Genomic DNA, 21,596 nt, shown 5'->3' with positions numbered 1-21,596 from the left:
GGCTGCTGTATACGTGGATACACTATGTTTACATGGCCAATGAGATATCCTCCAGAGCAGTGGACGAATCATTAATCCATTAGCTAGCCCACTGAGCAAGTGAAAGCTCTAATGTGCTTGTCCAGGCCAATTTTTGTTAGGCCAGAAACTTAACAGACAAGACCAAAACAGTGGTAGCTAATGTAATGAAATAAAGAAGACTGAATGTGGGTATGCAACGAGACATTTTTAATGCTTACATGAAAAAAAAAAAATACTAGCAAATGGCAAATATCATATAATATAATATAAGTTCTCCCAGTGCTTGGTGAATTTCCTCGGGGTTCTCCAGTTTCCTCTCACAGTCAAAAGCCTGCAGATTAGGATAATTAGAATAAATCACCACATGCCCTACTGTAAGTCTCCTGTGATAGGATCCGGCCCCCCCGCGACCCTGTTTTATCCTACAGGATAAAAGGAGAAAAAGTGTAGTGACAAAGGACGACTGCAACAAAGCCGACGTGAGACAATGATCTTGGAATTTTTTTTTTTTTTTTTTTACAAGTTACTGATGAGTTACTGCCTCACTTAATATGAAATAAACCCATAGAATTCAGGTCTTGTAACTTGAGTTTAACTGTTACTTACAGTATATAAGGTGTATAAGGTATATATGGTGGCTTTGTGCTAGACATTCTCTTGTTGGTTTGTTTCGCCAGTTTTTTCACATATCAGTGCGTTCCTGATTGTGCTTACATTTACATTTGCAGCATTTGGTAAATGCTCTTCTCCAGGGCGATTTACATTTCATTGCATTACTGTATACATCTGAGCAGGGGCTTTGGTCAAGAGCCCAGCTGTGGTAATTTGGTGGTGCTGAGGTTTGAACCTGGGACTTTCCAATCGGTAGTCCAACATTTTAACCACTGAGCAAACCTGACCCCTGGCAATAAATAAAACACAATATGCCTTATAAAAATGTAATTCATCAGTAATTAACATCTTTATACTGGCGTGTCTGTACATTGAAGATATTTGCAAAAAAATATTTGGGGGGGGGGTGGCGTAAGAGGAGTAATAAAACACATCAAGATGGTTTTTGGAATTTTTTGTCTGTCTGTTTGTTTATGCACGTATCACGTAGAAACTACTGAATGCATTTTAATGGGGGTTTTAAAGGTGTATTTGGCTGAGCTTGAGGTAACATATAAGCTTTGTTTCATTGCAATTCGCCATCGAGAAGAGAAGATGCGCTAATTTGAAATTTAAATGGAAGACACCCTTATATCATAAAAAAATTGACCGTAAAAAAATCATTATTATACACGCTCATGAGTTTGCAGTTAAAATCTATTTAATAAATGAGATATCACACCTTATTCCACGCACTTTTCTGTAAAAAGTTTGTTAATTGAGTGTGCAATTGAAGTCACAGGCACATCTAGTACTTAATATTATATTAATTGTATACAGAAGTGATTCCCATCCTTGGTCCTGGAGGGACCTGCACTGATGTATCAAATCAGCGAATTTACAACATTTATTGCATAGAAATGTGTGTGGTGGAGCAGGACAGGGGGTCCTCCAGGATCAGGGGTAGGAACCACTGAATTGTAGGATAGCTAGTGTGCCTGAAACAGTCCTATAGAACGTAATCTTACTCACTCATTATCCATACCACTTTATTCTGTATTCAGGGTCATGGGGGGCCTGGAGCCTATCCCAGGAGGCTTAGGGCACAAGGTCGGGATACATCCTGGACAGGGTGCCAATCAATCCCAGGGCACACACAAATACACACACTACAGGCAATTTGGGAACGCCAATTGGGAGGAAACCCACCAAGCACAGGGTTGCTATATTTAACTGGTGGAGAGGCGTTGCTGATGCAGCAATAATGATGGCCAAGGATCACGTAATGCTCTCTTACACTCTTTATCTTTCTCTCTTAGATGCACACACATAATATTCATACACTATTCTGCATGACTTACTAGGCATTTGCAGTTTAGCCCAATCGCAATATTCTATGTTGCATCCAACAGAGTAAAACAGTATTTGACTGAACCCTTTTCTGATTGTAAGGTTCAGTAGGCATACACTCTGGATCTCAGGAAACTGTACACTTTCATAGTGCAACTTAGAGGCAATCCACCCACTCTTATGTTTTAGGAAGGCTGAATCAAAATGAAGAACCTGGATTAAGCACAGGAGAATATAAATCTGAAATATGACAGTAACCCAAGCTCAGGATTGACCCTGGGAGCTGGAACTACCTGCTGCATACAGTAGGACGAGAACAAGATTTGAGATGGACACGTACTGTAAGAACACAAATCAACAGAAGTATTCATTTATCTCATAAGGTGTATGTTTTGGGGGTGTAGTGCACGACATTAGAAGAAGTTCACAATCTGAATTTGTTTTAGCTAATGACAGTAAACTATGCTTGTATATGCTAAATCACGCTGGTGTGGGCAGTGTGTGTATTAATTTAGCATGCTTGTGAGTATTTTTTTTTTTATCTTACCCTGCCAGCAGTAATGCTCCTTAGATGTACGTCCCTTGAGAAAGCTAAGGATGAAAGCCTGGACTGGAGGTTTGACATGCTCTGAGAGATCGTCCTCAGCAGCTGGACAGAGGACATTACCGTCTGAAACCTAACACATGGTGATAATTAGATGGTCAGTTATGTGTGGCCTTTTGTGTCTGTGGACAGAACGTTGCTTCTGGTGTCAGATTTTACTGTCCTGAGCAAAAGAAACGTAGCGCATGAGAAAGAATGTATGGAATGTATATCTCAATGTGAACAAAGATTTCCTTATTTCTTACAGTTTTTTTTTTTTACTTTATATTGCACAGTTTCTGTTTTAGCTAAGAGAAGACTCTTCAGTGTTTGGTGTTTTATATGAAATACTAGTCGAAACTACTGTCTTAATAAAGGTTTTAAATCATAGCAACGCATAATAGTTTTTGTTTTTCCTGAAATGTCAAATGAGAAGACAGAGAATTCATTTATAAACAATATGGGAGATTCACATCACATGGGAGTGAGCTCATGACCGCAGTTCCAAAAACAAGCCATTTCAGGACCTTTTTATGCAAAAAAAAAAAAAATTGTTTACCTGATTGAAAATCAATGTGTGCTTTTAATGCCCTGGCTTGGACACTAAAGCCCGTAAAACACTTTTTGTTTTGTGTGCAAGGTTTTCAGTAAGTACATGGAATAGTTTTATTAGATTACTGTATGAGAAGCTGAGTCATGACCCATTACAAGGGGAGGATTAAAAAAGAAAAAAAAAACCCTGTTTAAAATCTCAAGCTAAAGCTTTGTTTTAGAACATCACTCCTTGTTCTGGCTGCGAATAAGACACCTTAAAGGGCCCATATGTTACTATCTCTTTCATATTTATTTAAAATAACACAAGTCACATAGGTCCCCTAAAGTGTGTATGTTAATGGTCCAGCTGAAATGAATGAATCTAGAAGTTTTTTCACAGGATCCACTTGAGAGATGTACAGAGGGTATCCCCCCAACCTCTGTCTCCTTTCTAATATGATTAATGAACTGAGAAAATGTCGCCTTTACAGTCTCCTGCTCCAGTCTAGACAGTGTGTCTAATCAGACTGACATCTCCGGTCTCACTATTATATGTGGTGGACACTTTCAGGGGTTAGTGGCTTGTGTCAGGACTTAAATTATGAGGCCTCTGTAGCCTTTAAACATAAAGTGACATCCATAATGGTCATCTTATCCTGGGTGACGCATTGATTAGAGATGCCACACATTTTGCCCTTTGTGGTTGTTAACACTGGGTCTCTGTCCCTCCTACAGGACGTCATGTGTTTTCCTCCAACTTTTTTTTTTTTTTTGTGGCGGTTAATCTAATGGAATGTGTATAAGATGTCTAACACCTACATTTACTACCATCTCGTCCCGAATTCTTACTGGTGTCGGTTCCATTGATCAATATCGACAATTAAATTTGTATCGCTATATATTTACCAATTTTGCAGAATCCAATGATGTTGCTTTTTACTGTAACATCAGACAGCAAGATAAAACATAATAACGCTTTAAATATTTTACAGTAGAGCACCTGGCGTCCGTTCTTTACCTAGCCTTTAAAGAAGAAAAAACTTCACTCTCACCCAAACTTAATGTCTTTAATGTAAACGTTCTCTGCTGCTGAAAGGAAGCGAACACGCAGTATAGCAATCAGGGACTTTCCAGCCTTAGTGATTCGTTTTGCGTCACCAGGAATATAAGTAGTACTTAATAGTGAGAAGGCTTGGGCACAGATTCAATATTCCGTTCTTTTAGCAGCTGAAAGAGTGGGCTTTGGGAAACGGATGTTGATTGTAGAGAAGGGGGGGGGGGGGGTTTACTTTGCCTTCCATCAGAAGTCGTAGAGACTTCTTCTCTCCAATCGTTATGTTCTGCTTAATAATTGATGCTTCCTGAAACCCCAGTCTCTGCTGATTCCAGACGTATTAGTAGCCTTTTAAGCCAGCATGGTCTATAGAGCCTTTATCATGAATAGCCTCGTTGCTCCAGAGGATTCTTGTTTACTAAAATAAAGATGGAACTGACCAGTGGTCTACTGCAAAGTGCATATTTCTTTAAAGAAATATCTTAAAAGAAGTCTTAAATATTTACTCTAATTCAGGAATTCAGGCTTCTTTGTCTGGATCTGGACTGTCTCCCGCTGGAACTACGTACTGTAGCTGACAGCATTCTGTTGAGAATAACTTGGCAAACCCTCTTCATATCCAGTGTTAAAGGATGTGCTACAAATAGTTTTTTCCTGACTTATAATATACTGTATTTCTTTGTCTAACCTGGGGCAGCGATCCAACAGGAATTAATGGCACACTTACACTACTAAGTAACAATAGAACTTGCTTAATTGTAGGCTGAAAGAAATATCATCAAATGCAAGCGAAATAGAGAACGGGAAGCATGGTTTCATAACTCGGTTTCCAAGTGTCTGCTCACGGAACGGGTTTTAATCCGTCTAATTCGGTGTCTGGCTTCTGTTGCTTGTCTGCGAGTCCTGCCACGCCTTCATGAGCACTCTCATAGGACATATATCACAAAACGGCACAAGAAAACATGAGAATGACTGAGCGAAAACGGATAGCCCTTATTTTTTGATTCACAAAGCTTAGTCATGTCTGTCAAAATGCCTGCTTTTATTTATTCATTTCAATCAATCGTTTTTCTTTTATCTTTAGTGGGCACTTTTCCTGATTAGGGTTGTGGTGGATCTGAAGCCTCGCTCGATGTGATGTCAGTCCATCACAAATCATGCATGCACACATACAATCATGTTTTAAATACTTGAATACTCCTTTATGCGTATTAACGTGCAAATCTTAGTATGTGAGAGGACTGCATAGTACATACTTGAGTTATGACTTACTGATTTCTTTTATAAGGTGCTTGAAATAACTACCAAGTGGTTTTCGTGGTAAGGGAATATGTATGAAATTAAATGTGTCTGACGTCTCCTTCTATTTCGAGCTGTGTTAGATTCTGTTAAGTGGCTTCATTAAAGCGGTTCAGCACATTTAATTGTTCAAATCTTCAAATGAGTTTTGCATTACTGTTTAGTTGTGGATTGGAAAGCATTAACAAATAATTTCCAATGCTTGTCTGATTTTTCAGTCAATAATAATAATAATAATAATAATATATGTTTAAAAAATGGCATCTGTGTCGTACAAGACAAACTGGGACTTGTGATGAACTTTCTTCAGAATAAAGGCATACAATTATGGCACTTACAGGACACTCTAAGGATACTACGGTGATGAGACTCTTAATAAAGAGCCTCAGTAAAACATTTGAATGGTGCCGGCACTTTATGTCCGTGAATAACAATCCCGGCCGAGAAGGCTGATAGCCCACTGCAGTCATTCATCTGAATATTCATGAATATTCATAATCAACTCATAATCAACTTATCAGCAACTTGCAGAAGTCTGTGGGAACTGTACGCAATCATTCACGAACACCACATGCACATTTCTGAAACTCGGTCGGCAGTTATTGCCTGTACGGTCCTGACCTGGCTGCAAGACATTTTTACATGTTTGGACCATTAAAGGAGTTCCTAGGAGGCCAGTGTTTCAGGCATGAAACAGGCAGGTTTGGAAAAGTCCCGGTTTGACTTGAACGTCCCTTGTATTTTTTTTTTTATAGTTTAAAGCTAGAGTTTTACAGTAACCATGATCTCTTTATTTGGCCATGCTACAAAACAAGTCATTTTATCTTTCATCACTGCATTCCATTTATGAGACTAAAATATTTTTAAGTTTTTGAAATTGTTGGTGTGTTTTTTTTTTTTTTTTTTTTCATCCCTGGATTCCAATGCCTTTAATAGTCCTTGAACTCAACACTACACTGTGCCACAGCAACAGAAGTTTCTCTGGCATGCTTGAAGGTATGAAATGCAGTGCACTGAATCATGCCAGTGTCTGCTACACCAAAAAAGGAGTGAGCTGCTCACTTGTGCTTCATCATTTTTGCTGCAGCAATTACTTCAATAACGGCCGGCTATGTTTCGAGCCAAGACCCTTTATTCCATTGAGAGATTTGCATTACATACACAATTGTTCTTGGAGCAAGTCATTCGAGGAGGTACGTATGAAACAGCATAGTACAAATTCTGGGTGATTGGTTTGTTCCCATACTCCACTGCAGTTAATTTTAGTTTTCCTGCTTTGACATGGATCCAGTGCTGGGAATTTTTTAACGTGGGAAAACATGATGGAAGGGAAGTAGAGGAGCATGGGACAAGCCATGAGTGGGAAGTCCTCAGAGACCAGCGCTAAGTGCACTTAAGATATAGTACATTAGCTATGTCAACGACGACCTTTTTCAGTAGTTAGCAAGCTGTGCATGAGAACTGACCGCATTCCACACGAAGTCAAAAGTCATTTACCGCCTGAAGTCCAGGCGGTTTCGAACAAAATAACATTTTGTTGGCATTCATTGATTTTTAAATGATCACATTTGAAGAAAAGGGGTGCAAATTATTAATAGAAACCCTACACAAAAGTATGTATATACTTCAGATATCCTGCTATGACTGACTCACTAATAATCGCCATAACTTAGACCAGAGGTCAATGGTGTTGTTTCCTTCTTTTGTCATGTAAGAGGCTGCGAGAGATCAGCAGCTGCTTGCCTTAGTATTTTCTCCCTGGTCATAAAATATTGTCACAATTTTAATCGTCTCTTTACTAATATTACAGTGTTAAATTCAGCCTTAGCAACTAATAAATATATTTTTAAAAAACATTTGACCATGAGAGACTCCTATTATGTCTTTCTTCAATTATTTCCTCAAGCTTTGCTATTACTGTGCACTTTTTAAATTTTTATTATGGCCTGCTTATTATTATCCCTTTTCATAACCTTGCACAGAGAAAGATGGATTTCATTGAAGGATCTGTTTTGTTTCAAGGTTTCTTCCTTACAAAGCGTCAGGATGTTTTTCTTAACCTTTGTTCTCTTTATTTCTTGTTAAAAGTGATTTACAAATGAAGAAATGAATTTAATTATAGTGAAAACAGTGCTCTGTGGGTTAAAGTATCTCTATGCTGGTAATGAGTTTATAAATCAATTCAATTTTATTTCCAAAGCGCTTTTCACAATAGACGTCGTCACAGAGCAGCTTTACAAAGTACACAACATTCGAGTCAGGAGGAACCACACACAAAAGGGAACCCATCCTCTTCTGGGTGCAATTATGAGTCATTACTCATTCACAGCTGGCTACTATTGAGTCACACAGCGCTGGATCTTGAGATTTTTCATTAAATGTTTACCTTTAGTTATACACTGTTCAACGGTTATATTGATGGGGAATGTTTTCCGTAGGGATCCCCGTGATCGATTTACGATTTCAAATTAAAAAATATGTTACAGTACATTCCTTTTGTGATGCAGATTTTACTAAATGGTATCCATGTAGTAAATGTACTAAATGGTATCCATTGTTGTAACCTAAATGATTAGCATATTGTGCATATTAAAACACCTTTACAGCTTCCAGATTGCTTACTTGTTTATATTTTGGAGAATTGCACCAAGGATTTTGTTAAAAAAAATGGATTGTGATTGCAGATGCATATATTGCATTTTTTAGGGGAAACAATACCATATTATTGTCATATAAAATTTTAATTGTTCACACTATTATATTTGCAGTATTTGTATTTGCGTTCCAATTTTACTACATAAATGTATTTTTCTTTTTCTAGATTTAAGTGATAAAGCTTAAAAGGTAACTTATCTAAATCATTCGGTTGTTAATGCCATTTGTGTGAATTAAAGGGAAAGTTATTCAGTAGCACATTTTATAATTTCTAATTACTGTAGATAAAGGCTTTATGTGTAATGGCCTAAATTATGCTACACAGAGTCCACAAAAAAAACAAAAACATGAACGTATAATTTTTACAGGTTTATGTGATCTGTGACCTTTACAAAGTTGAAAGATATTCCTAATTTTATTTAATATTAACTTAGATAACAGGAACTTTTTCTTTTTAATTATAACCAACAAAAGCAACACTTTATTACACACTTTATCCTGTATTCAGGGTCGCGGGGGGTCTGGAGCCTGTCCCAGGAGGTGACAGGACAGGGTACACCATGGACAGGGTTCCATTATGCAGGGCACACACACTATGGGCAATTTGGGTACGCCAATTAGTCTTTGGACTGTGGGAGGAAACCGGAGTACCCAGAGAAAACCCACAGAGCGCGGGGAGAACATGCAAACTCCATGTGCACAGAGATGGGAATCGAGGCTGGCCGGGAATTAAACCCAGACCCTGGAGGTGCAAGGCGGCAGTGCTAATCCACTACACCAACGTGCCGCCCACAACAGCAACAAGCTAATGTTTTAATTTAGTGTTGAAATAATGCAGCTGTTGGTAATTCACACATTAAGTCATACTGTTGTCATGTTATAAACTGAAATTGGTTATCATGACCGTGGTTATGTATCGTCTCGTAATATCTTCGCTTGGTTTACATAAAAAAAAAAATCTTACAATATGTATGGCATCTTTGTGTGGATGGGTAGAAATAAAAAGGAGGAGAGGAGAGGGTGGCAGTCGGATAGTTTGTTTTTTACAGAGAAATAATGACTGTAGGGACCTGGCTGGCACAGAATAGATTTTTTATACATTTTGTGTAGACCGTAGATAAAGGATTTCATTACGTTAATAGTGAAGAGTGTTGATTTTTCAGATTCTGAGTATACATCAGATTAGACCTCATTACATTGCAGGGTAGAATGTAGGGCTGCAACTAACGATTATTTTGATAATCGATTAGTTGGGCAATTATGTTTTCGATTAATCGTATAAAACCTAACCGCTTCTTTAATTTGATATTTTGCTTATAATTATAAAAAAAAACATAAATCAAAGTATTATTTATGTATAAAAATAAACTTTTAAAAATGCAAAAGCCACATATAGAGTTAAATAATCTTTAATTTTGACCTTTTTAAACCTTAAATGAAATGTAGTATATAATATATACAGTATATATATATATATATATATATATATATATATATATATATATATATATATAGTTAAAAAAAATACACTGATATATTTTTTGAAAAAAAACAGCTAAAATAATGTAATTTTGTATAATAAAATGATGTATGCATAAGTAAAACCACAGTAAATTACAAGTTAACTTTGTAGTGGACTTTAAAAAAAACTGTAGAAATACAAAAAGCTAATAGTCACAAATATACTGTTATTTGCATTCGCTGAAAACCACAACAATCACTAAATGTAATATTCTACTGTTATTCAGGGCCTGTCCACACGGAGACGCGTTTCGCTGTATACGTATACATTTTTTATCGTATTGCAAAATCTATTGTTTTTATGACAATGTTATTGTCATGTTTTCTCTTTAAGTGTTGGTGCATGACATGCCATGAAAGCTCGGTCTTGCATAGCGTGCAGGTTACCGTCTTCTTAGAGGCGTTTAATGTAAATTGCTATCATACCTTGGAGGACTCGGGGCGCGCGCTTTTTTCTGCAGACGCTTCTGTAACCTCCATTGCGCGAGCGGCTGTGTATCTGTGTGTATTTTTGCATCTTGTGGTCACGCTCCTCAGTGACGTGAGCAGCCCGACTAATCGATAACGGCATTCGTTGACAACGAATTTCATTATCGATAATTATCGATTTTATCGATTAGAAACACATTCAGACTCAAAGGCCATTTTGTGTAGCCCACAGGAAGAGTTGCAAGAAAACGAGATCGCTTAAGAAACTCATGTAAACTTTGTTAGGACAAGCAGAACTCCTAATGTTAAACCGTCGCTTCTTACTATGACCTGTACTACAAGTTAAAAGATTGGCTGTAGTGAAACTGAAACAGTTGTGATACAGTAATTGTGCACAGAACTGTTTAAGAAAATGCCAGGGGATTCATTTCCGTCACAGATAATTAGTGTGATTTCATTCGGATAAACACAGCTGGTGCAAGTGACCAGCTTTACGTCACACACACCTCATAACCTTTCCATGTGAATGTCACTCACAACTGATACAGTTTATTCTTAGACCTGCAATGTCACACATTACATATCACTGCTAAATAAATCTTGGGGGCCTATGGAGATTTCTTATTTTGGCTAATTATATTCCCATGTGACTCGGGGCATGAGGCGGGGTACACCCTGAACGGGGTGCCAATCCATCGCAGGGCACACACTAGAAATAACACGCTCATTTACACATTAAGGGCAATTTAAAAACACCAATTAGCCTAATCTGCATATCTTTGGACTTTGGGAGGAAACCCTCCAAGCATGTGGAGAACATGCAAACCCACACAGACCCAAGGTAGGAATCGAACCCAGACCCTGAAGGTGCAGGGCGACAGTGCTATCCTCATACACTACCTGGCAAAAAAAAGTGGCACACCCAAACATTTCATTAAATTGCTTTGATTATGGCACACATTCACATTAAACAAAATTTTTTTATGTCCATAGCAGCATTATTTTTTTGGCCAAGATCTTGTATTGATGTCAGGAGAGTACAATCACTGTGTAAAGTAATTCCAAGAGCATCCCAAAGGCTTTCACTTGGACTAAGGTCAGGAATTTTTGTGCGAAAATGTTTGAGAATGAAATACTGTACATGATATACAACTTCCTGACATGGTTGTTTAAGACATGAGAAGATAAAAGAACTGCTGCCAGTTCACCACAGCAATGAATGGCTCTTCTTATTTTAATCCAGATTGTGACTTGGGCCATGTATATTTATTTATATTCATAGAAATGTTTTTGTTTGTAATAAACTATTGTTACTGTAGTAACAGCTAATTCACAGGGACTTGAATAAAGGTTGGTTTATACAATCTTAGCCTAGTAATTAATTCAAATCATGGTATTTAACAAATAAATGATTAAAGTTTTCCGTGACCACAAAGTCTTCAGAATATTTTTTTTTTTTTTGCATTTTGTGGTTTCTCGATATTAAGTTGCATATTTTGTATAATCACTTACTTCCAAAGTAGGAAGATTAACTAAAGAGAGCCTAGTTTGGTAAAAAAAGTGTTCTTATCAGCCCTAACAATAAATGCAAAACTATTAACCCCAATACTGTGTAGGTTCCCCTTGTGCTGCCGGGACAGCTCCGGCCCCTCGGGGCACGACTCCACAAGACCTCTTGAGTTGTACCGTGATGTCTGTCGGTTGCAGGTCGCCATGGATCGGATTTGTTTGTCCATGTACGCTCGATCGGATTGAGATCTGGGGAATTTGGAGAGCGGTCCAACAACCTTAAACTCTTTGCCTGCTTAGCCCTATACATAGCAAGCTGTGATGCACAGAGTGTTCTGATACCTTTGTATCGTGGCCAGTATTGACTGTGGTATAAATGAGGAAAACAGTGAAAGGTGCTTATATTGGGCTGGTGACTGTAATTCAGTAAGAGCAGTTTGTCATTGAAAAGTGATATTGCACAACATCTGGTGTTTTAATTTAGTATTTTAATAAAAAAAAAAAATTCAAAAAAGACAAATGTTTGTGTGATTACAGCTACAGTCCTTTTTTAGTCAAACTCTTCTTGTAGCAGCGGCAGAAACACTGTGTTTATGCACATAGTTACAGATATGACACACTAACTGTAGGTCAACCCATTTCAAAAGGCTGTTTAGCAGCAGAATGTGCATACTGTTTAATTGTGGAACCAGAGAAACAGCTAAATATTTGTATGGTTATTCGCAGGATGCTTTTGTTCTTCATTTTGTTTTAAAAACCAAATGTATCACAGGAAGTTTAAACTTTTAAACCGGGCTTGTGGCCTTCATCCAAGATCGTTCTCGGGTCCACAGGAATATTAACCTGTTACAGCATCGTCCAGGTTTTAAGCAAGAAAAACATGAAGTACAGAATGAATCGATTGACAGCTGGTTTATCATTGCTATTTTTTCAGACTGAATATTTTTTCGACTCATTCCTGCTAAATAATGAATTCCCTAATTAGTATTAAATAATCAAGCATATCGTTCCTTCTATACCACTTATCCTGTATAGGGTCTCAGGAGGTCTGGAGTCTATCCCAAGGCACTCGGGGCATGAGGCTTGGTACATGGTCAGGCCCAGGCTGAAGAGTGTTTAATGATGTTTTATTGTGTTTATTAACATAAAAAGTGTAGCAACTTTGTAACTTTGTAACTGTCAATGTTAGCAATGAACTATATACCGCACAGTACTGTGCACGAGTCTTGGGCACCATGTTTTCTTTTTCTAATTGTACTCTCGACTATTTTAATAGTCATGACCCCAATCGGTGATGTTCATAGCATTTTTTTAATGTAAAAACATTTTTGAAGACTTTTGAAGGCTCTCCAGCAAGTATTTGCATTTGGAGACTTTTGCACAGTATGTATATTTAGTAGCCTTGTGTGAAAAACACTATCCCAGGTCCCTCCTCCCATCACGCGAGACTTCGTGAATTACTTTCTTCACTCCCAGCTGCTGCCAATTACACTCCTTTGGCCTCTCAGTACAGACAGAATAAGAGGGGCACTCATTTGCTTCAGTCCAAAAAAACTGCGAGCCTATTCTTAGCAGAGGCAACATTGGGGTAGATCGTTCACAGGAAAAAGGTCGGACACTTAGGTCACTACAGCGTTATAGTGGATTGGGTGTGAAAAGCTGCTTTATAGAAGTTTCCTTGTCGTTTACATGCAAGGCCATGCAAAGACCGTTAATATATATTTCGGAAATTTCTTCTATGCTGTAGTCATAGACAGTACTAGCAAGCCTCGCCATCGCTTTTCTTTGTAGTGTTCGTCAGTACTTTTAGCATGTGCGGCATCAGGAAAAACATCGAATTAAATTGATTGGTGCTGAAAAAGCCCATGTAATGTACGACCTTGCCTTTAGAGATGTTCCAGGTCTGATGAACACAACAGAGCAAGCCAGTCCTGAGCTAACATCACTAATGTACAGGAAATGCTTTTGTTGTGCAACACTAATTAAATTTATTAAATGGGAGGCCATCCTTCACGCTCAGTTTCCATCCCACAACGCCGGCTGAAGGGAAGGAGGCCTTCATTTTCATTGACTACGGACCTAAAAAGCCACTCATGCATATTATAGCAACATCAGAAGTAAATAAACATATCTCGGCGTGATACATTCTTTAATTGTGCAGTGTTTTGATATTATTTTATCTTGAACAATTCCATATACAGTCAGAACTGTAGGGTAATTATGGGGGGGGGGGTGAGCAGCAAATTTCCAGGCTCCGACATGAACAGTGGGTCACTATACTGTGATGTAAATCAAGCCTTTATTCTAACTGGGGAGTGACATACTCGAATGGTGCACATTGATACACACATGGGTGGGCTCAGTGGATTCCACTCATAGCATTTCCCCTCATCTGCTACTTATCACTTTTTTTTTTTTTTTCTTGCTACGCTCCCACCATATCAAGCATTTGTTATGGGAATGTTGTCCGCCGGACTCTAAAACAGTGCACACGTGCTTCAGATACACTAAGGAGTTTTCATTCCATCGTTGATCAGTCATCAACAATTAAATTCCAGTTCACATCATCTGACATGCTGTTCAATAGTCTATTTAAAGCTTCTCTCGTGGTTGAATGACTTTGTGTGTGTGTGTATATACAGTCTGTGCCAAGCTGGAGGTCAGCATGGAGGACAGAATAGGGGTGTTTCTGGATGACATGGCAGAAATCCCCTGCATATACAACATGAGTGGATCCACAGGTTCACCGACAATCCAGTGGTTTATAGTGGTAAGTCCTCTGGAACATTTTTTTAAAAGGTTCTAAGATAAATAAAATTTCTCTTTCATGCACTGGTGACATACATTTCTATGTATGTTTTTACCCTGTTTTAGAAACCAGCTAACAGCAGAACACAGATCTACTACAAAAGTGGCAGCAATGTGATTGAGGGTCAGGGCACAGGTTACTTAGGGAGGATAAAGGTCTCTCACTCTCAAGATGGCACGATTGGAAATTCTCTTCTGACCATCACCTCCGTACAAGTCGCTGATTCACGTGACTTCATCTGCCAAGTGGACGTGGATGGAGACAGTGGGGAGGGACTTACTCAACTTCAAGTGTACAGTAAGATAAATCCATCCTTACAGGGTGGCATCACTAGCCAAAATAGTGAATATTACAGTATGTAAAGACAGGCCATTTAGTTACAATGAAACCTTGGATTGCGAGCATAATTTGGTTTAGAAGCATGCTTTTATATCAAAACACTCATTTATTAAAGCGAATTTCCCCCATAAGAAATTATGGAAACTTAGACTAATTTTGCATTAAGCTTGAACATTCCTAGGTGGAAACTATTTAAATGATTCAGAAGGGCAAAACTCAAATCACCCAGGTGACTCTGCTCCACTACAGCCCAGATTTAACCCTTGTGACTTCTGGCTTTTCTCAAAACTAAAATCACCTTTGAAACGAATAAGATTTTTAGACTATTAATGAGCTTAATAAAAATACGATGAGGCAGGATTTTGCAGATCCTGGGAGAAGTGTGTGAGGTCGCGAGGTGCCTACTTTAAAGAGGACTTAGGCTTTGTTGTGCAATGTTTCTTATATCTTCAAAAATGTCAAAATTTTTCATAGTACATGCATACCTTTCCTACATACTTTGTATATACGTATTTATCATAGACAATAATTAGATAATTACCCTCTCTCCACTAGCTGGAGTGCATATTTTTTGTCTTTACTGTAATAGTAATATTGAGAAAATGCCCCTGAAATAATGTGTCACTATCTTTTGTCCTTTAGAGAGTCCATCTCCCCCTAAGATTGAACCAGGAACTTACGCCTCACTCTCTGAACAAAGGAAGGTAATGGAGTATTTCAGCATTCCCATGTATAACTACAGAGTTATGTCCTGAATGTAAAAAGCTACATGTTTAAAGCACAACAACATCTCTGAACTGATAGCGGTAATAGTTGATTGCAATTCTACTTTGCTAATTTAATTTTACTTCTACTGTATTTCTGTTATAGAATGTAAAGCAGAATGTCAGTTCTACAAATATCAATTTATATCAAGCTCTAACACAAAACAGTATTTAAACTATAGATTTATATTAATGTACTCATACACCTGGTCAATAACTTGGTTATTCAGTACATCTCAGTAACCACACAGGTTTTTAGTCCCAATGCCGAGAGTTCTCATCACATTATGCATGTACAGTAGATGTTTTTATAATCCCATTTCACCCATTTTAATAATGCATTGGTTAGTATATAACCTAATTCCAGTAATTTAAATGTTCTCTTTGTTGGGGAAGCCTAATAATTTGACGTTTTTTTGGGCGGGCATCATATGTTGTTTAATCAATAGTGGCATTCACCGCACTTGTAAACGATCAGCCATGACATTAAAACCTAAAAACCTAAGTCTAGTATTGTGTATGTTCTTCTTGTGCTATCGGGGCAGTTTTGGCCCCTAGAGGCATGACTCCATAGGACCTCTAGGGGTGTTAGCATGGGATCCTGTGCATCACATGTGTGCTTGGAATGGGTATCTGAATTTGGAGGCCTTGGAATTAACCCCATTCACGGTGGTTGTGATTTTCTGACTCGGAATTGGATGGGACATTCTAGCCTTTGATCCCCATTGAGCCATTAGTGCACATTATCTTGTCCCTAGTTTTTTGGCATATAATTGATAAAATCAACGTTAATGTGTTAATGTTAGGTGTTGGTAATGTTATGGCTGATCGGTATGCTTCAAAATAATTTAAGGATAATAACAACAATATGCAGTATAGGGACAAAAGTATTTGACCAAACTTGCAATGTGGATACCCTTTGGCAGCTATACCAGCTTCCACTCTTCTTGCAAGGCTGTCCACAAGAATTTGGAGTGTTTTTGGACACTTGTGCCCATTCATCCTGTAGAGCATTTATGAGATCAGGCACTGATGTTGGACGAGAAGGCCTGGGTCACAATGACACAAAGTTGGAAGCATAGCATTGTTCAAGATGTCTTGGTACTGTATGTTGAAGCATTAAGAATGCCCTTTACTGGTTGATTAAAACATGTACATTCAATAATTAACAGGTTTGGACGAATAATTTTGTCCATATGGCGTATATGTCTATTAAAGTTTGTATAACCTTCGTGTAGGGAGTCTCAGGTATAACCACTACATTGGGAAAAGTCTGCACAGTGGATAACATTTTGGTTAACATGCACAACACTACCCCAACATTACCCCTGCAATCTATTTCGTCAGGTTGCATCCTGCTTGGTCAGTAAAGGATATCCCTCCCCCACGATCACATGGTACAAACACAGAACTCCTTTACGCTCCTCATCTAATGGTAAATACATTACATCATAATGTTACAATGTCATAAATATCCTGATAATTTCATTAAGTGTTGTGTCTCTGTTTTAGTTAAAGTGCTGAACAGTCAAACTGTGAATTCCGACGGCTTGATCACAGTACGCAGTGACCTGTACCTGACAGCGGTGATGGAGGACAAGGATGCGCTTTTCTATTGTCAAGTCACTTACCCAGGTCCCGGGGCAGAGAAAATGATAGAGTCCAACCAATTCAACATCACAGTCCACTGTAAGAAATTTCTCAGAGTAGGCTAAATGATATCACCATGGGCAAGAGCTGCATTATTGTTTGTGTTTGAGAAGCTTTTTGACTAATAAGTTGATTTAACTCTATTGAGTTGATATACAGTACAGTATATTAATCAAAAGTACATTGCAACCAAACCTTGACCAGAAAATGTCACAGCTATGTGTTTTTACTCGTTTATTTAATCACAGATCCATCATCGGAAGTTACAATGTTCCAGGAATTCCCTCATCACCTCGTTAAAGAAGGTGACACCGTAGAGCTAAGATGTCAAGGAGACGGATACCCTCAGCCAGTCTTCTCTTTCACCCACAACTCTGTAAGCAGTATATTTAATCAGTGCTGCAATTCACACCAGCCAACACCACCGTTTTATAGCAGTAACTTAAGTAAGAGAAGTTGAACTAGTGTTATAATTTTTAAGATGTATATTTCTCGAGAAATTCATAATCATCAAGTTTGCACTCTAAACTAAATATATGTCTTTAGGTGTGAAACTGGGTTATTCATTTAAAAATGTCAAATAGATTATAAATAGATTGAATGCAATTATAACACTTGAATGCAAATGTTTGTACAGCCTTAGGGAAGTGGAGTTCATTACAATAAGAAGTGTGTTTTCTAATGTTTTATCAGTGGTGTCAAAGGTATTCACATCCATTACTTGAGTAGAAGTATGGATACTAGGGTTTAAAAAGACTTCTTTAGAAGTTCAAGTATCAACTCAAGCTTTTTACTCAAGTAAAAGTGTAAAAGTACTGGTTTCAAAACTACTTAAAGTATAAAAGTAAAAGTAACATGAGGGGGGGGAAAGCATTGAAGATAAAAGCTTAGGCTGTACCACAGGCCTATATACTGCACTAACTCATAAAAAAAAAAAAAAAATGTGTTGTTTTTTTAATGTATTTTTTAATGGCCATAGTGATTTGGGATACTGTATATGGCAACTGAAAAAGAATGCATTTTAGTACAATGCAAATACATTAAAGAACCATATATGTGTACTACTGAGCATTAACATGTTTTATGGAAAAGAAGATATGATAACTAGTTGCCTATAGGTATTTTAATAGTGCAAAAAGTCAAACTTCAGAGGCATGTCATCGGTAACCTTTATTGGAATGTAAATGTACATCCAAGCTTAGCTGCAGGAATCTGTGAGGGAAACATACAAGAAAATTAGTGCACCCAGGGCAGGCTTAGTAACAATTACCCTTGTATGGTTGTCTACAATATACATTAATGCTGTCAGAATAAATTATTAATCCAAGTGATTAATTTAAAAAAATATATATAAAAAAAATTATATATCATTCCTGTTACCTTTCTGGTGATGTTACCTTCCTTGCTGGTGCTTGGTTGTGACATTTCGCTCGAATCTTGAGTCTCTATCACTGACATCTTCGTCTACTTATCACAACCTTATCAACCGAAAATGCTATTTTATTCAAGCGTTCTTGCTGGAGTGTGTGACGTGACGTCATGTGCAGGTGCGATGGATCGCGTACCAACCAATAGGGTGTCGGAATGGTATGTTTGTACTTCTCATCCAACCACAATCAAATTCGCTCCCTCCGGATGGCGCGATTTATCCGGATGTTTTTTTTTTTTTTAATGACAAGCTAAAATAAAATAGGAGTAACGAGGCTATTTTTTAAAATGTAAGGAGTAGAAAGTACAGATAATTGCGTGAAAATGAAAAGAGTAGAAGTAAAAAGTCGGCTGAAAAATAATTACTCCAGTAAAGTATAGATACCCAAAATTTCTACTTAAGTAAGGTAACGAAGTATTTGTACTTCGTTACTTGACACCTTTGTGTTTCATAGATGTTTGTTAATTTATAACAAGTATCAAAACAGGTTACTGTTAAGATGTGAAGATATTATTAAATATTGTCAACAAATTATTTCCTTGTCCTAATGGGATAATTAATATCATATCAATATAATTATATATTGGTGGATGGAGGTATCTAACCCAAATAGTTATTAGTGCTGTCAATCGAATATACACTGGTTTAACTAGGTTACTAAATAGATTAATCATAATTGTAAAATACTTAGATTTAATTGTATTATACTGTAAGCATACAAAGTTGGAATAATGAAATGCATGACAAACTGGTTAGAAGAAACAGCTTATGCAGTTTTATAACGTCTCAAACATTAACATTTAATTAATGTTAAGTCAAAATCTCTCGAATGGTAATATGGCTGTAGGAACCCACTGATGCCGGGCTCGAATCCAGATCCTCAAATTTGAAAATTAACAGTCTAGGGCCACCTGAGCCACCATTCCCACATCGTGTGTTTAATGTATCCTTGTAAAAATAGTTCTTCTTTAAGGTAGCTCCATCACACAACTTTGGTATTATACAAACTTTCAGCTGGAAGCGTTTTTATAAATTTTCTGTTTGTCGCATTTGCTTATTATCCGCGCTAAACCATGCCATCATCACCAAAGACGGTTTTTTTTTTTTTATTTGCATGAAAAAATATATAATTAGATTAGATCACATGCATTAACCTGTTAATATTGCCCTAATAATTACCTTTGGTATTATTTAGAATGAAAAGGCAAAAAAAAATATTTCCAAGTACAGTATTTCTGTTGATCTTCCCCTTATAATGTGGAGAGCTGTTTTTTGATGGATATGTCTGTAATTTAGTTATACTACATGGAAATATATTTAATTGTAGACAGTTTGAAAAATAAAAGTATTTTCTATTTGTTCCCCACTGAAAAATATTAGAAGGGTAGAAACTTACTGCACTTAACTGTTGGTAAAATGACCTTGATGTCTGTATTACTACATGGTAAAGATGATCAGAAGGCCAAGAGAAAAGATCCATAGGTCAGTCAAGTGGATAAGAGTGTTAACAAATTCCTTCTCTTTACTACAGGAAACAATCCAGGCAGAAGAGGGTGGAGGCAGACTGATCCTTCCTAATGTGACTCGACTAAATAGTGGCTTATATGAATGCAGCGGTCTGGATGCAGAAACTTTTGATAGTATCATAGGCAACTTGACCCTCATGGTGCACTGTGAGTAAAACTGAACATCCTGGCCGCTGCAGCATGCAGCTTTGCTACGCTATTGTACAGTAGTTCATTATTTGTTTGGTGTTTTTTGTTTGGATCCTAGATTTGGATCCTGTTGTAATCACTCCTAAGAATCCAGATAGCCTGAATGAAGGCCAGGATCTGTCTCTGACCTGCAATGCCCTTTCCTCTCTGAACACACAGACAGTCTGGTACAAGGTAAAGACACATTGGCGATCACACAGATTCTAGTGTATGCCGGTAAATCAGAAGGGACGGTTAGGTTCAAGTATGGATGCTATCACAATATTGATATTACTAAGCCAAAGGTTCGAAAGTATGTAGTAAGATACATACAGAATACATAGTTTGTTTTTGACTTTCCACTCTTGATAATATGATTATGAAAAAAATAAAATAAAATTTGCCATGTCAATGCACACCTGTTAAATGAACAAAAAAATGTGTATTAATATTATTATTAATAATTTTAATACATGTGTTTTTAAAATTAATAGTTTCTAATAGGAAATGTTAAGTTTATGGAACATTTAAGGAATTATAGTCAAGTGTCAGCATTTTGTAAAAAACTCAGCAAGTTTTTTTTTTGTTTTGCTTTGTTCATTTATTCCATACATTATCTTTAAGAAAAAAAAGAAAAATAATGATGGGGGAATGACTGCTATTATAATAACAAGAAATAATCTGTTTCTTTAACAACATTAAACCATAAGAAATAGTGCATGACTTCATGTTGATTAATATATTTAAAATTGTAGTAACTGGCAAGTGGCTGTGTATTGGAAGAACGAAACACTTAGTTATAGGAAATAATGCACTTAAAATAGAATAATAATATGTTGCTTATTTTAAGGACAGACATAAACTAATTACTAGACAGAATAAATTCGGAGTCAGACATAATTCAGGATGTCTTGTAAATAAATTTAAACTAAACCTAAGCTTTGTGAATGTGTGCAGGATAATGTGGAGCTGCATAAAGGCAATGTGCTGGCATTACACAACGCCTCCTTTGCCACAGCAGGGACGTATGCTTGTGAAGTCTTGGTGTCTGAGCTTCCTGAGTTGATAAGGCGCAATACTGTGCACATCAGTGTAAAAGGTATGATTTTTTTACTAAAAGTGTAACAATAATAAAAAGAAATTTTCAATTCCTGGGTCAGTGGGAATTATAATAGCTAAGCAGTGCTCATCTAACCTCTCTGTAGGAAAGCCGATGATCTCGGAGGGGGTAGCTGTGATTCCTCTGGATAACCAAAAGGCCATCAATGTGAGCTGCCAAGCGAAAGGACACCCAACTCCCATCATCCACTGGAGTCTCTCTGATGAACAAGTACTGAATATTAAATACCTAAAAAATATTCACAG

At 37.3% G+C, this 21,596-nt stretch overlaps 1 protein-coding gene across 4 annotated transcripts in view; it reads left to right on the top strand.

The window, feature by feature from the left end:
• Nucleotides 1-21,596, top strand: part of mcamb (melanoma cell adhesion molecule b) — a 36,872-nt gene that overhangs the window by 4,924 nt on the left and 10,352 nt on the right. For all 4 annotated transcript variants that reach the window (XM_053507848.1, XM_053507849.1, XM_053507847.1 and 1 more), the window contains exons 2-11: nt 14,189-14,316; nt 14,421-14,652; nt 15,337-15,398; nt 16,806-16,893; nt 16,971-17,147; nt 17,357-17,484; nt 20,069-20,210; nt 20,311-20,426; nt 21,189-21,330; nt 21,437-21,561. In XM_053507848.1, the coding sequence (XP_053363823.1) occupies nt 14,189-14,316; nt 14,421-14,652; nt 15,337-15,398; nt 16,806-16,893; nt 16,971-17,147; nt 17,357-17,484; nt 20,069-20,210; nt 20,311-20,426; nt 21,189-21,330; nt 21,437-21,561 (1,340 nt within the window). The remainder of the gene's footprint in view (nt 1-14,188; nt 14,317-14,420; nt 14,653-15,336; nt 15,399-16,805; nt 16,894-16,970; nt 17,148-17,356; nt 17,485-20,068; nt 20,211-20,310; nt 20,427-21,188; nt 21,331-21,436; nt 21,562-21,596) is intronic.

This window comes from Clarias gariepinus, chromosome 11, assembly GCF_024256425.1.
Source record: "Clarias gariepinus isolate MV-2021 ecotype Netherlands chromosome 11, CGAR_prim_01v2, whole genome shotgun sequence".
Classification (NCBI taxonomy): domain Eukaryota; kingdom Metazoa; phylum Chordata; class Actinopteri; order Siluriformes; family Clariidae; genus Clarias; species Clarias gariepinus.
Note: the sequence above shows the minus strand (reverse complement) of the source record. Positions and strands in the feature narration are given on the sequence as shown.